The sequence below is a fragment of the Pelodiscus sinensis genome, chromosome 5 (assembly GCF_052426305.1).
Source record: "Pelodiscus sinensis isolate ZL-2025 chromosome 5, ASM5242630v1, whole genome shotgun sequence".
Taxonomy (NCBI): Eukaryota; Metazoa; Chordata; order Testudines; family Trionychidae; genus Pelodiscus; species Pelodiscus sinensis.
This window is the reverse complement of record NC_143056.1, coordinates 51,235,217-51,252,156: the sequence shown is the minus strand read 5'-3', so window position 1 is coordinate 51,252,156 and position 16,940 is coordinate 51,235,217. Positions and strand designations below refer to the sequence as shown.

General features: G+C 39.1%; 1 protein-coding gene across 4 annotated transcripts in view; it reads right to left on the bottom strand.

Annotated features, from left to right (window-relative positions):
* Window positions 1–16,940, bottom strand: part of STRN3 (striatin 3) — a 124,065-nt gene that overhangs the window by 47,130 nt on the left and 59,995 nt on the right. For 2 of the 4 annotated variants that reach the window (XM_006116372.5, XM_075926980.2), the window contains exons 8-9: window positions 15,763–15,873; window positions 6,134–6,271 (exon numbers count right to left, since the gene is read on the bottom strand). The exons of 1 other annotated variant lie outside the window; for it this stretch is intronic. In XM_006116372.5, the coding sequence (XP_006116434.5) occupies window positions 6,134–6,271; window positions 15,763–15,873 (249 nt within the window). The remainder of the gene's footprint in view (window positions 1–6,133; window positions 6,272–15,762; window positions 15,874–16,940) is intronic. One more of the 4 variants, XM_075926978.2, reaches the window with a different exon arrangement.

Sequence of the window (16,940 nt, the reverse complement as noted above, 5' to 3'; positions counted from 1 at the left end):
TTTTGAGCAAATGTTAATTTTCAATTCACTTAAAACACTTTCTCCAGCATTCATTCACACTCTTTACTCTTAAGTAACACCAATGACGACTTTCTTCTGTATCTCCACAAACAAATTTCAATTTGCTTGCAAGGTATTTGAATGATTTATACATAGAGATGTGGGTGGGTAGAGGTTGTTTTATTTTTTTTATACTATTTTCCAAAGAAAAAAATTAGGACATCTGATAGCAAACATATTCCCGATTTAAATTTACTACAGGTTGGAACTCTCTGATCCAGCACCCTCTGGACCTCACTGATCCCAAATGAAGGAATTTGCCATACCAGGGAAGGTCCACTGCTACTGTCCCCCCAACCCACTGCCCCTCCCAGATGTCAGCCCCAGCTGCGCCCCTGGCCCCACTGCAAGTTCCAGCCCGGTGTCCCTGGCCCTGCTGCCATGTCCCCTGCCCCACCGGGCTCCCAGCAAAGACTCCATGGTCCAGGATCATCCATGGTCTGGATGTTGCTGGACCAGAGAGTCCCAGTTATGTGAGGTCCAACCTATAGGTAAAATTGTGTGCATGAGAGAGAGAGAGATCTGGGTTTTTTTAAACCCTACAGACTGTTTTCTATTTGCAAATATTGATTTAAATCCTCTCATTTTTCCTATAGAGTGAACAGTAATAACTTTATCCTTCTACGATTTTTATACCCGTTTTAATTAGATTATTGCTGCTTGGGCAACAGTGAACAAGTCTTTGCTTCTGGCTCTAACAGAAAAGAGACTGAACAGAAGACCAAAACTCTTTGCTGAACTACATATAGTGGTTTTGTCCTCCCTTCGCCCCTTTTAAAGATACAGAAACTAGCTAAGTCTAGACTGCAATCATTTTACATTAAATATTGAGCCAAAATGTTCCTCTGAAATTTACATTTTTGTCAATATTTTATTAGAAACCTCACATATGCAAAACGTCGAGTAACTACATCGTAATCCAGATATATTTTTTTCACAAAGAAGTCATACTCCCAATAGATAAAATGTCCTACATTATATTCACTGTGTATGGATGTACAATTTTCTTTACAAGATTAAAACTTTATTCTTAGTTTATAGTTATCAACTCCAATAAACACCAACTCTGAATTTCCCAATATTGATGTTCCAGCAAAAGTTTTGGGGGAGAGAAGTAAAGAGCAGAAGGAAGAAATCCATCATGTTCTCCAGGAAATGTGCATTAAGGTGACCTGACAAAAGTTCTACGGAGAAACACAACCTGCAATATCTTCACTCAACATCATTTAAATAATTAGGATTGTTCACTGAAGTCCATGTTCTGTCTCGGCCCTACAAAGGGCATGGAATATAGGAGGGGAAAGGCAAGGGCAAGAAAAAGCCCTGAAGAGCCTTTCTTCCATTGCTGAGCCTGCATAAGAAGAATTGAAAAATTCCAGTCCGCAGTGTCCAGAGTCTGTTCTCTTACTACACCCCTCCCTTGGGGCAAAGAGGAAAAGCGGCAAAAAGGAGAAAGGGCATGGCATCATAAACAGAATCATTCAGTTATACTTCCAAGTAGTAAGCTGCACATCATAAGAGATCATAGTAGGAGAAACACATATCTCTGCACTTGGGAATTGTAGACGATACCCTGTTTCCCAAATGTACAGTGTACTTAAGAGCTCTCTTTGGTATGCATCTCACTATTAAGATAAATTCTGAATATTCTCCCTCCTCCCCAAATCTACAAGCACAATACTTACACTCATCTGTTTGAAACTTCAAGACAGTGAAAAGAGCTTAGAAGTTAGAACCTAGTTTTCCAAAAACAAAATTTTAGTTCTAACCTGAAATGCCATCCCAAACATATTTTAAATGTGGCGCTTTTTTATTTAAGCAGTATTCTTGACAATTATGAAAGGAGGAGTGTTTTAAAAAATATAAATGGAAGACTCTCGAACTTACAACTATCATCAAAACAGAGGTGAACAACTTTTAATATCAAAAACTTTTCTTCACTGAATTATTTCAGAGGGGTCCATTACAAAGAAAAATGGATTAATTACTGTTTAAAGATTAATGATTTTTTAGGAATTGAGATTACCAGAGTTTTTTGTTCATGCCATATAGAACTGTACTCCAACTGAAATACAAATGTGGACTGGTGAAGTCATTGTCTATTGATTCCTATTACAAGTTAAGCTTTAGTATGATATTTCCTATAGCAGAGACTCAGTAAAGGGATGCACCAGCCATATTTGCACTCAGTGTTGTTAACATTATGCAGTCAACAACTGACAGATTAAATATTGCATTTACATACATAATCACGTGCATGTAACTCTGTGGCTAGTCCAATCCCCCCCCCCCCAATATGTCTATTCTTAAGCCAAACATTTCTCATCCAAAGAGATTATTTATAATGATCACAACAGCCAACATTGCGTACTGTATACAAATAAGTAACACTATTTGCGTAAAAAAGCAATCAGAAGAGAAAAAAAAGTCTGCCTAGCTCCTCAGTATCCAAGAAGAAGCACGAATGGAAACGTGTGTCAGAAATTTAAATGCAGGATTATTAGAAGATTTAACTGTTTTTTTGTGGAAATTGTAATGTTTCTTCCAACTGTATTAGTCTACAGCAGTGCTTCTCACCGTGGTCTGCGGATCCACTCTGAGAATGCTGCCAACGGGCCACTTTGGTTTGTTTATTTACCAGCGTTGCAGCCACGGAGCCTTGCAGCTCTCACTGGCTACAGTTCGCCATTGGGAGCCACAGGAAGCAGTGGTCCAGGCTATACTGCTTTCAGTGGCTCCCCATGGCTGCAAACAGTGAACTGGAGCCAATAGGAGCTGTGAGGCTCGGTGGCTGCTGCGCTGGTAAATAAACCAACCAAAGTGGCCCGTTGGCAGCATTCTCAGAGTGGATCCAAAGACCACTTTGAGAAACACTGAAGTATGGAAAGTTTCAGTTTGCATCAATGTAACTAGCTTTATTGAGATAATTAAAATAGTTGAAACGTGACTGGAAATATTTTTCAAACAGCACAATTGTTTATACTTCATCTTGTGAAGCGGGGAGGGGAGAGGGGGAGAACTGGTATATAATCACATCAAGTTTCTTTGTATCTAGGGCTCAGACACTACGGCTACGTCTAGACTGGCATGATTTTCCAGAAATGCTTTTAACAGAAAAGTTTTCCGTTAAAAGCATTTTTGGAAAAGCGCATCTAGATTGGCAGGACGCTTTTCCGCAAAAGCACTTTTTGCAGAAAAGCGTCCGTGGCCAATCTAGACGCACTTTTCCACAAAAAAGCCCCGATTGCCATTTTCGCGATCGGGGCTTTTTTGCGGAAAACAAATCTCTGCTGTCTACACTGGCCCTTTCGCGCAAAAGTTTTTCGGAAAAAGACTTTTGACTGAACGGGAGCAGCATAGTATTTCCGCAAAAACACTGACAATCTTACATGAGATCGTCAGTGCTTTTGTGGAAATTCAAGCGGCCAGTGTAGACAGCTGGCAAGTTTTTCCGGAAAAGCGGCCAGTCTAGACACAGCCTATATGTACCATGAAATAGATGTTAGAATGAGTAGTATTCTACTTATTGGCATGCAAAAAACCCCCAAACAAACTAACAAACAAAAAAAGAACCAACTTTCTTTTTTAGAATTCTAGTTTCCAGTGTAACATTACTGTAAGTAGTCTTTTGTATTGCAACAAAAGTTGCGTAACCAGAGACATATTACAGCTTACTGCAACTCGATAGAATGAGATAGTGTGGCCTGGTATGGAGGATTAATGGTAGATATTCTAAAACAGAACTACTAGAACTAGGTGACATAAAACCACATGGTTCAGAGACAATTGCCCTTAATGATTCATTTTTTTTTTTAGTCATGATAATGAAATATGCTGTTTTCATTTAATTTATTGAAGTATCAGAACATGGAGAGAAGGAGTGCAATGAAGATTAGCATTTTGTCCTGGAGCTTCTACAAACAGTATGACTAACTTGTCCGCTACTACTGGTTTCATACCAGCTGGCGTAGACATGAATTACGCAATATTTATTTAATATTGTAAAAGGACTACTAATAAACTAGTTGAGAGAATATAAGTTGTAAAGTTTGGTTTTAAAAAAAACACAGGAGGGTAAGAAAAAAATAAGATATGGGGTTACAGCGATGTTCACTGACAGCTCTCATTGACAAGTATTATGAATTGATGGGCTGAAAAATACACTTACATAACAAAATGAAATAGAGAAATATGAAATAGAAAAGTTTGAGAAACGTCTTAATGACTTGTGAACATACTGAGTGCAGACAATTTTAATAATCTAAGCGTGGTGGTATAGCATTTCCCTAAGAAGACTACTCACCCACCTCCACCCATCCAAAAATTCATGTGAACTATGCAAATACATAACTTTTACAAAACATTGTAAAAAGGCATGGAAATGGAAATACTGGTTTTGAGGGCCCAATATTTTAACCAGAATACAATTCTGTATTTGATAATGAAGCAATGACTCCCTAAAACAAAAGAATAAAAAAAACAAGCAAGAAACATGCCTTGCTTCATCATGGTGATTCCAGGGTTCACAGTTGAGATCACGCATATGTAGTCCTCTCTCTAGAATACTGCAGAATTTCTGGATAAAGATACAATAGATGGCATCCCAAACAATGGAACTATGGCCCCAAATGACTGAAAATGACTGAAATAAGACTTCACAAAATCTGATTTGCTCTCTCTTCCCAAACATTATTTTGAATTTTGCAGAATAACATCCTGTCCTAACAGCAGAAGAGGAGTGCTGAATACCACTGTACCTCATCTAAGTAAGGAGCAAGTAGTTTGGCTACAGGGCAGTTCTGAGGGAATTCAGAAACTCTACAATGCCTTCAGATATACACAGCAAAAATCTCTCATAAGGGAATGAGGTTGCAGGAGATACAGAAGAGCTAGGGATCCCTGCCAGAACACTCCATGCTTTTAGTGATACAACATGCTACGATGTGGCCACAACTGTCGCAATATGCACAGCTACAAGTGGCACAGTGTGACTGCACTCTCCAAAACAATTTTTTCTGCTACACTGTACAAGTACATACCACACTAGTGCAATTATGTGTTGCCTTATACAAGATCATCCATTTTATTTTCAGCAAACTACAATGAAATAATTGGAAAACTTCTTACTGGCACTGGAAAACATGAGGACACTAGAGGCTGTGCTTCACTGGTGATTTTGGGGGAGGACAAAAACATCACTTTTGGGGCAACTGTAACAACTGCGACTAGAGGCTACTCAATGTGCTAAAGACTAGTATTTGCAATAAATACTTAAATATTTATGACAAGAACAGATTATAATCTTATTTTTTAATTTAACTGTGTGACCTTTGGCATCAGATTAACACTGAAGTAAGCAGCATTAGTACAGATGCTGTATGCATGTAAGAATGCCATAATTAAAAAAAAATTACAGATGCACAAAATCTTGTGAACAACTGTCTCGGTGTTTAACTAGTTTAAGTCACTTTCCCAGTATGCAAGAGGTGGGGTGAAAATGATAGTTCAATTGCATCTGGAGTTAATGGTTGGCTAAGTATAAAATAGATCAGAAGTTTTAAAAAGATTTAAAAAGTTACTCTACCTATATAAGCATTAAAAAGAATTTGAAGGCAGAGCGCCAAATTCATCTCCTTTGTAATAACTTCACTACTTTTAAATAACTATATTATTATTTCATCTTTCAACACAAACGGAGTATCAAAACTGCAAATCACCATTTTTTTTTATACTAAGTTTTATAATAAACCTTCCAGATCAAATGACGTTAAAAAGGGATTCTGCAATAAGGGACATAAGAGTTGACAGAAGTCAGAACTAAGAAAGTTTCACACAAGCTAAACAAAACCCCCCACTTGAGGTGTAAGTAATGATTCTGACTTCTCTGAAACACAAAAGCTTCAAGTTGTAGTCGTGCAAAGAAAAAAAGCTTGTGTGAGGAGACTTGTAAGTAAACTGATATCCTATTATTGACAACTATAAACAGCAGTCAGTGTTCAAGGGGATAAGTGATAGCACGTGTTTTTTTAAATTAAAACCTTCTAAAAATAATAAATAGCTGAATTTTTTGTACCTTCCTCTGCTCTTGAACCTTCATCAGTCATTCTAGAAGAGGGTGACCTAGATTGATTAATGATTCCTGATGGTATGTGGGGTAGCTCATCATCGCCCAGATCAGCTATCATGTCGTGAAGTTTTGTCCTGTTGACCCCTGTAAATTAATGTCAGCAGCAAAGGTTCATTTGATTGCTAACGCTTGACTTGACAGAAGTCAATAAATCCAGTTTCCTAATTAAACAAGAAAGATTACTAATGGAACCTCCTTAAAGAACAAAAGAATTTGTTATTTTTTCTGATGCTTTAACTGTTTGTTCTTTTGGAAATTTTGAAACCCAGTTAAACACTGAATCTGAAAACTAAATGCAAATGGTTTTATCCACCAACTTAAAACATTTTATTAGAATTGGCTCATACATTTGTAGAACAGCTTAATATTCTGCTGTAGAAAAGAAAAAACCCAGCACTTCAAGTCCCTAAGAAAAACCAAATATGTAACAGTTATGGATAGCAACCATTAAAATAATATATCTGAACTAAATGCTTGCAGTATTAAACAGTTTTAAACACACTACATGAATTAATACAGAAAAACTCAAGTACAAACACAAAGTAAGCTTACAAATGAAATAAGAGGAAAAGATGACTTGTAACAGGGGTGCAACAAACAATTAACTTTCCTTGACTGCTTTTTTAAAGAGGAATTTAAAATGATGTTTTGTGCAAAGATTTTGACGCCCAAACACGATTAGTCAGAGCTACATTCATGACAGACTCAAGTATGTCTACAATTAATTTTCTCATTTGAAAAAGTCTAATTTGAAATTGTCACTAGCATTTCTATCTATAGAGGATATAGTGCTGATAAAAATGTACAACCTTACATAGGTAGTACATTTTGGCATTAAGGATTTTTAAAAAACAAAACAAAACCAAAAACACCCCATGATATTCACATCCAATATACAGGTAAAGAAAAAGAAAGGCAGAAAAATGCGAGAGAAGACCAACTGTGGATGCACTGTGCCATCACGAGGGGCTTTGTATAGTAGTGATGTTAAAATGCATTTATTTATGTAAACACATGGTTAGCTATCCCACTATGCAACTTGCTACAAACTGCAGCTAAATAGTCTGGAAATGGACTACAGTGTATTTCTAACTAGTGTTAGTGACACGTGAGTGTAAACACATTCTCAGCGGTTACACATTTACGCCAGGGGTGGGGGGTAGCAGGGAGAGAGAAGCCAGTACCTGTGGGGAGCTGGCTTTTAAGCTGGCTCCTTGTGAGCACCAGCTTCTGCCTGTGGGAGTCAGCAGTGCAGGGGGAGGGAGCAGGTGCCTCCACAGTAGCTGGCTTAAAAGCCGGTTCCTCACATACACCAGCTCTTACCTCCCTCCCCCTCTCTGCGGCCTCTGATACAGGGTCTGTGTGTAAATGAGAGGGTTAACCGATCAGCCTGGGCTCATCACTTAATCATGTATTCATTAACATCCCTATTGTGTAGATGTGCAAAAGAGATTTAATTACAGTGGGTCAACAACTGTCAAGATAGCTTAAGTTGACTTAACACTGTAGGGCAGACATAGCTTTAGTTTTCAATAGAACCAAAAATTATATGTTGTGGTCATAGATGATAAAACACACTCGCCTGCTTTCAGTAGTATATGCAGGTAGAGGCATAATTTGTCAAAATCAGTTATTTCAATAGCACTTCATCTATATTCTATAATTTTAGCCTTCTATTATGATAGTAAAAAAAAATCAAATTAGACAAAAACAAAATCTCCATCATTAAATTAAGTTAGGTGTAATTCTACTGGAGACAAAGTAACCAATTTAGCAATGAAATACAATATTTTTTGGTATAGGCTGAAAGATAGTTATGATAGCAAAAGGGATAATAGGAAATCTAGGTTAGTTATAAGTGAACAGAGCTGCTTCTGTTAATAGCCCACACAATGACAACTTTTTGATCTAGTGTACTTTCACATGTACAAAATTGTGGGCAATCCTTCTCCCTCAGAAACTGTAGATGGGGAACAAGCACTTGAAACTTAAGTTTCAAAACTTAAGTATAGTACTTATGGTTAGCTTGTGCCCTCTCAGTTTCAACTAAGTCTGTTCAAGAAAACAGCCTAAAACAAATAGAAATGTGATAACTCTGTGCCACTATTAAAAGTATAACGCAAAGCTACTCACTAAACTAGTTTACTTCTTCCTTAACTCATTAACATAAACGGACTTACAAGTAGTAATGATACAAAATATTCTTTGCTGAATATTGGAGAAAGAAAAAAGCCTTATCTGACACCGTTCTCTAAATAGTCTTGGACAACAGAACAGTAAATCCTTTTAAGGTGTTCCTCATTCGTAAGTGAAAATGACTAACAGATGAGACACTGGAAATGTGGAAACTTCAAAAGACTATTATATCAAGACAAATTAGATGCCATAGACAGGAGGATTATTCACAAACATTTGTTTGCATGTTATATGTATTTTTGCAGATTAGGGATTGTACTTAGTTTCATAGTAAGAGTTACCATACTTCTCCCAGGAACAAAAATTGAATTAATTACTGAAAATACAGGCAGTCCCCGACTTACGCGGATCCGACTTACGAACGGAGCTTTTCTCGTCCCGGAGCTCACGGGTGGCGTGTCGCCGCCCGTGTCCTCCGGGGCGAGAAAAGCTTCTCCCGGTCTCCCTGGTCTGCTGGGGGGGTCCAGCAAAGCCGCTGGACCCCCCCAGCAGACCAGGGACACCTGAGCAAAGCCGTCGCCTGGGCGGCTTTGCTCGTTTGCTCGGGGGCAAAGGAGCAAAGCCACACGGGCGGCGGGGTCCCTCCGCCTGTGTGGCTTTGCTCGGGTCTCCCTGGTGTGCTGGGGAGGACTCCCCCCAGCACCCCAGGGAGACAGGAGCAAAGCCGCACGGGCAGTGGGGTCCCTCCGCCTGTGCGGCTTTGCTCGGGTCTCCCTGGTCTGCTGGGGGGGGGAGGGGGCGCAGCTAGTGCGCCCGCCCCCTCCCCCCCTCAGCAGACCAGGCTTTTGTTGCGGGACGCCTCGGGTAGAGCTGCTGGGGTGCTGCCGGATTGGTCCTGTGGGAACCTACCGGGCAGCACCCCAGCTGTTCTGTCCCAGGCTCCAGATTCAGCAGCTGTTGAACCTGATCAGGCTGATTCCAGGAAGCTGGGGGCAGAGCAACTCTGCCTCCGGCTTCCTGTAGTCAGCCCCTGGTCAGTTTCAGTGGCAGCAGCTGAATCTGGAGCCAGTTCCGACTTACATACAAATTCAACTTAAGAACAAACCTATAGTCCCTATCTTGTACGTAACCCGGGGACTGCCTGTACCAGGTAAAAAAAATTCCAGATAACTAGCATCCTCCTCCCCTGCCCCCCAGCCTGGGAGGTGGGGGTGGAGATAGGATTACAAATACTGGTTTGGATAGGGATCCCAGGGCCAGTAAACAAAATGAGGCTTTTGGGCATAAGGAAGCAGTGTGAACCAACACAGAGCTGCTATGGCCCAAGGATAGGTGTGCTCTTCCAGCCCCAGCATAGAGCTGCGGTGGCAAGGCAAGAGGCACCTTCTTAGAGTTCTCCCACCATCCCTGGCAGCAAGGACCTACTGTAGCTGTGAGAGCCTCACATAACTGTAAGAACCTCTCCTCCAGCCTCACCCGAGTTGCCACAGACAGTAGAGAGATACTTTTCATCTGGCCCAGAGCTGCTTCAGTGGTGTGGGAGGGGAGGGGGAAACGAATATGGGAGTCCTCAATTCTGAGAGCACCTATATTCAAACCTCTACTTCCTAGACACATTCCAGACCCAGCACCCCCATCCACAACCTTCACCACTGCACCCCAACTCTCTCCCAGCTAGGAACCCTCTGCCATATCCCAAATGCTTCATTCCCAGTCCCACCCCCCCACCCCAGGGCCTGCACCTGCAGCCACAGCCCCCATCCGAATCCATAACAAAACACTCCAAATCTTTTGGACCCATCCCCACCACAGATGGTCCATTGCAGAATGAATTTTGTTATGTGCACCAATATGGTGGTAATGTGTTAAGTCCATACTGGTGCACATAACAAAATTCATTCCTAACGTAGACATAAAAAATTAGAGGGAATACTGCTGACAGATGTTCATTAGTAGCAACATATGCTTCTAAATGGCAAATGCTGCTATGAGGAGTGTAATCTGACCAATGGCATATAAATTTAAAGGTGTTTTGGAGAGGTGGAGCAGCCATATGGGGGAAGAGGGAGAATTAGGGGATAAGGATAAGGAAATCCCACATTTAAAGGGAATGGAGACAGAGACACAGCAGGGAAACAGCTCAGCAAGCTTGGCTGCCAAGCACATGCAGCTTCATGCACCATTCTAATAAATGATGTATGATTGGGGAGGTCACCATGTACTACCTGCAGTGGAGAAGAGGTGGGTCCTAGAATGAACTACTGAGACAGGAGGAGATAAGAGGACAGAACAGTACCCTCCAATGGAAAACAGCACACCCATACCCCACTGCTGACAACCAAGGTAGAGGGGACATCTCAATGCGTGGGAGAGGAGAAAAGAGGGTGTCCCCAAAACTCTCTACTGAAAAATAGCAATTCCCATGCCCCCACAAGCCAGATGCTTATAAAAAGAGACAAAACTTACACTGTGCACTTATGCTGTCCCCCCCCCCCCCAATTCCAGCTTCCCAATCCTCAAAAGTCACTCCCTTCCAGAATCTCCCCACAAGCCCCCTCCTGCAGATGCTCGCCACACAGGCTCTGTCAGCAAGGGAAGTTGACAGAGCCATGTGCCCTGGAGTGGCTCAGCAAGTCCAGGGTCGGGAAGGGGGTGGAAAGTTACAATTAGGGGATGAGGGAGTTGGCTAAGGCAATACCCCTACAACCCTCCCATCTGCACCTCAGAGGTTGTGTCACACATTATGCTTTTAGGCCACATCTTCACTACTGGAAAGTTCAACGCTGCAGTAGTCGATTTTCTGGAGTTCAATTTAGCGGGTCTAGTAAAGACCCTCTAAATCAAACGTTGAGGGTGCCCCTAAAGCTAGAACTCCTTGATTTGCAAGGAGTAAGGGAAGTTGATGGGAGTGTTTGCTCCTGTTGACCTCCAACTGTGGAGACAATGCCAAAGGTCGAATTAACCTAGCTACACAATTAACCTAACTAGCATTGTGTATCTTAATTCAACCTTCCAGGTATGTAAAGACAAGGCCTAAGGCGTGTTGCTATTACCAAATGGACAATTCACATAAGGGGAATTGTTCCAGTAGAAATTAAAGTTGGTGCTCTTACAAAGTGGTGCTGCGAACAAGCACCTATTGTACCAGCATATTTAGAACTCAAAAGTACCTGGATAAACTAGAGAATTGGTCTGAAATGAACAAGAGGAAATCCAATAAAGACAAATATAAATTATTACACTTAGGAAGAAAAACATATGCATAAATACAAAATGAGTAATAACTGTCTAGGTGGTGGTACTGCTTAAAGAAAAAAAAAAGTGAGGGTTATAGTTGAGCATCAGTTGAATGTGAGCCAACAATGTCATGTAGTTGTAAAAAAGGCAAATACCATTCCAGGGTGTATTGATTCAAGTGTTGTATCTAAAATATGGAAGTAATTCTCTGACTCTACTCAGCACTGTTAAAACCTGAAGTGAAGTACTATCTGCAGTCTGGGGCATTACACTTCTAAGGAAGGCCAGAGGCCAGAGGAAGGCAACAAAAATGATATAAAATATCACATCTAGAAAAAGAGATACATGAAGAAAGGTTAAACAAACTGAATATGTTTAGTCTTGAGAAAAGAAAACTTGAGGGGGAATCCGATAATATGTTAAGGGCTATAATGAATAGTACAACCACCAGTTGTTCTTGATTTCCACCAAATACAGAAGTTGTAATCAGCAGCAAGATAGATTTAGGTTAGATATGAGAAAATCTTTCCTAGTATACAGGTAGTTAAGCATTGGAATAGGCTTCAAAGGCAGGTGTTAGAATCCCTATCACTGAAGATTTTCAAGAACTGGTTAGACAAAACACTTGCCTTGGATAGTCCTGCCTCAAGACAGAGGGATAGACTTGATCAGTGGTTCTCAACATTTCCAGACTACTGTACCCCTTTTAGGAGTCTGATTTGTCTTGTATACACCCAAGAAACTTAAAAACTATATCCTTACAAAATGTAACAGTATCAGAGCACACTATCTGCTGAAAAATTACTTACTTTCTCATTTTTACTATGCAACTATACAATAATTTGGAATATAACTATTGTACTTACATTTGAATGTATAGTATACAGAGCAGTAAAAACAAGTCATTGCATGAAATTTTAGTTTGTATTGACTTCACTAAGCTCATTTTATGTAGCCTGTTGTAAAACTAGGGAAATAGGTAGATGTACCCCCGTTTGAGAACCACTGAACTAGCTGATCTCTTATGGTCCCCTTCAGCCCTATATAGCTATAATTCTGTTTCCAGGCTTGTATTGGTGCACTTTCTCTCTCAGAACCTTAGTAATGTGTAAAGTGAAGGAACATTATGGACTGGGTACTCAGAGGAGGAAGGCAATAAGAAGGGATAAAACCTACGTGCAGTGCTTCCTCCTCTGCAGGTGGTGTTATGAGATGAACACTTTTTGTACTTTGACTTCCTTGTTCTTCATGTCAACAGGAAAGCAGCACATAGGAAAAAGTGAGTCACAGGTGAATTTCCTGTCTCTGACAATTAACTTTGAGGATACAAGTAGAAGGCAAAGAAGATACCCAAACATCCCGCATCGAGGAAGTAAACAGACAGTGTTGACTTCCACTTCCAGATTTGTTATACAATGCCTCACTGTTGGTCAGAATCAAGTCTCAAATGGCTGATCCCTTCCCTCCCAGTTATTTTTCCCACTTTCTGAAACAAAAAGTTGCCTCCGATACAGTCTAAGAATTTTGCTATGTTATTTTTTCCAAGAGATATCAGGATAGTTTAAGTCCCACATTACTACCAGAACTCATGTTTTGGATATTTCTGTTATTTGTTCTAGAAATGCCTCATGCACCTTCTCTTCCTATTTGGTGAACTAGAGTAGATCCCTGCCATAATGCCATCCCCATTTTTTAACCCATTTACCTTTACCCACAGACTCTCAACTAGTCTCCCTTCCACCACTATCTGGACCTCAGAATACATATTCTTGATGTATAAAATAGCAACTCCTCCCCTTTTACTCTGCCTGAATAAGCAATATCCTTTGTGTGTGCTTGTCAGCTACCCCTTAGAATAGTGGTCCCCAACGTGGTGCCCGCGGGCGCCATGGCCCCCGCCGGGGCATTTATGTGCGCCTGCTGAATCATCTGGGCTGGCCCCTCCGCAGTGCGCGGCACATGCGCAGTGCTGCCCCGGGCACAAGGCGTGTGGGCGGCCCCGCTCCCAGGTGCGTGGTGAGTGAGCACCCCCGCCCATGGACGCCCGGCGCATGAGTGGCCCTGCCCCTGGACTCCTGGCAGCCCCGAAAGGTTGGGGACCACTGCCTTAGAAACTAGTTTAAAACTCTCCTCATTGCATTGTTCTTCCCCTTCTGAGACGATATGGGGTCTACCAGAGTAAGAACTTCTGGGGACTTACAGAAGTTGCATCTCCTACTATATTCCACAACAGTTGCTCTGTCCTCGATGCTTCTTGGAACTACTCAGTTGAATCAACAGAATTTCACTGGGTTGGAGGTGGAGGGTTAGAAATGGCAGGATTCAAAGCCTACTATTCAGTTATCTTACATATAATCGAAATTTTTAAGATAACTATATTACATCAGTTCATTGTTTTGAGAAACTGAAAGATACCTGTGTTTTTATGAACTTTGTTACTATGGGTAGTACACACAAGCTGAAGGAAAAGCTCTGAAAGTTAAAAAGGAACCCAAATTACAAGGGACAATTTTTTTTTAAGGATAGACCTCAACGTAGGTAGTCAAAAATAAATTTGTAAACCTATTTCCAAAATAGTTCACGTAAGCCTGCTAATTGCCAAACGGGCTGTTTATATGCCACGTGCATACCCATTTGCTTTTTTTAGTTTGGACCTAGATAAGTACACTTAACCTTTTTTAGATTTAAGTTACCTCTGACCTTGACAAAATTATACCTTATTACGTAAGCAAGTCATTCAAGACTTTAAAAACAATCAACATGTGCAAACTAAATTAAGTGGCACTAGAGCTCACACACAAAGCCAGAATACCATTAAGTATCTGAACATTTTACATGATTTAATATTTACAGAAAAAACACTTTCCTTTATATTTAAAATCTATTAGCCATCTATTTACCTTAACAAAGGGAAGGTTAAAGGGTGACTTCATTACAGGTTAAATATCTACATGGAGAACAAATACTTAATAATGGGCACTTCCAATTACCAGAAAAAATTACAATACAATAAAACGGCTAGTAGTTGAAGCTAGATTCAGACTGGAAATAGGGCATAAATTTTTAATGGTGTGAGTAATTAGACATTGAAGCACCTTACCATAGATCATGACTGATTCTCCATCACTGACATTTTTAAAATTAAGATGGGATGTTTGTGTAAAAAATATGCTCTAGGAATTATAAGGAATTTCTATTATTTGTTTTAGCATCAGACTAGATGTGGTCACTTCCAGCTTTGAAATCTATAAATCTATGAACATATGTTCAAAATAATGTACAGTCTAATTTAAGTTCTTATTTAGAACCTACACAGAACTTAAGTGCTTTAAAAATTTTTTAAACTCTTATGTAAAATTACTTTGGTCCAAATATAGCTCTGAAATACAATATCGTAAAAATATTGCAGCCGATAGAGTTACTCCAAAGATACACCAGATTTATATAACAAATTGATTTCTATATACTATTGCATTATGTATCATTTTATAGTTCATAGTATTAAAATCTGGAATTCTAAATATTTTAAATATTTCATAGTGGAGGTCTTATTCATCATTCATTTCATCTGACAGAATTTACTCACATAATAATATTTGTACTTTCAACTTGTGATATGAACTAAAATTCTTTCTTCCCAATGGCAGTATTTTAATATGGACAAGGATGTTAGCTTCATGAAAGAATGAATTTCAATATCAAGTCAAAAATATATTGTAAAGTAAGCCATAAAAATGCTTGCTTTCCCTTGCATTAAAGGCTTATTTTTTATTCTCGTGCTGCTTTCTAGCAGACAGACACAAATATGGATCCAGGGATGTAAATTAATCATGACTCAAAGCAAAGTTCAAAAAAGAAATCGATTCAAGAATCTTTCAATTTTACAAATGGAGAAATTTATCTGCCTTTTCCTGAACTTTATAGACAGCATTACCAGAACCAAGACTTTTCAAAATGTATCACTGTACTAGATTTTAAGGTAGTTAGCTCTTTTTTCCTATTTAACCCGTGATTTTTATGTTTATAAGCATTTTCACATTTCTGTTCTTACAAGTGATATTTTTTTGAATGATCAGATTTAGCAAGTAGAAAGTTAAAGTTGGTTGCCCCCATCATGGAAAACAATACTCAATGAAAAAACAAAAACTGTCCTCCAAAATTATAAAAAGAACTGCATTTCAAGATTCAGAATCTGCACTTACTCTTTACCCCTTTCTTCCCCTTTCGTTCCTTCTTGTACTGTTCCTTCAGTTTACTTATTAGTCCCTGGTCTACATCCCAAACCTCAGCAGTTGGGGACAGGTCATCTTTGTCTACATGCAGCACATTATTAAAAGAAAAAAAATCAGCAGTTGGCAATGCAAGCTGTTGGCAATTGATTGTTATAGCTTAAAATAATCATCAATAAAGAGTTCTTAGATTATATTTGAGAATATTTTAAAGGTGCAGTCTTAGTTTTGTCAGTTTCAATTTATAAAGTAAATCGCATTAAATCCCATTTTATAAAGTTTTCACTAAATTATTTACCATAATTACATCTGAATATCATGAATGCTAATTTTGTTACCAATAAGAAAACAATTTGAGGTTTTTTTAAATAGCTGTTTCATGTTGAATAATGGATTGACATTACCAAATACACAAAGGTATCTAACGCACTTAACGTTACTGCATCTTTAGAAAGACAATGTTAAGAAATTATTCAGCCAGCTTTGAATAAGCAAATAAATATATTTCATGCTCTACAATTCATAAAAGTGCAAGTTGAGTAAGTATGTAAGTGCCGTTTTATTAATGAAAAAACCAACCATGCATCCTCTCACACTCTAATCCTACATGCACAATATATTAGGGCTTTATCAATATAGGGGCATGATGCATAAATGTTACCAGAAAGACGCATACAATTTCACATACAACATTGCATATGAAGGTTAATAAAAAAAAATTCAAAAGTTAAGACAGTATGACACTCCATTACATTCCTTCTAATCTTGAATTACAATTAGTAGAAAGACAAGACTCTATTGTAACTTTTTTAAAGCTCATCTTTTTGTTTTTGCAACATAGTAAATGTGTCTGCAAATAAAAGGAACCCATACTATTGTTAGCCAACATTTACAAATCCCTGTTTAATTGGAAAATCAGTACAGTAATTAGGGAAAGAAAGGAAAATGGCAGCTAAGTAAAGTAAATGTAATTTTAAAATAAAAACTTTAGCATAAATTAAAGCCGAGAGAAAATATGTAAACACAAAGCAAAATAAAAATGTGTTTTTTAAAAATCTTCTTGGTTCTCATCAATTATTATTGAAGGTATTCTGGTTAGAACAATTTTCTCACAAAATGAAGTAGATTAATTCTTGTAATTAATTATGTTT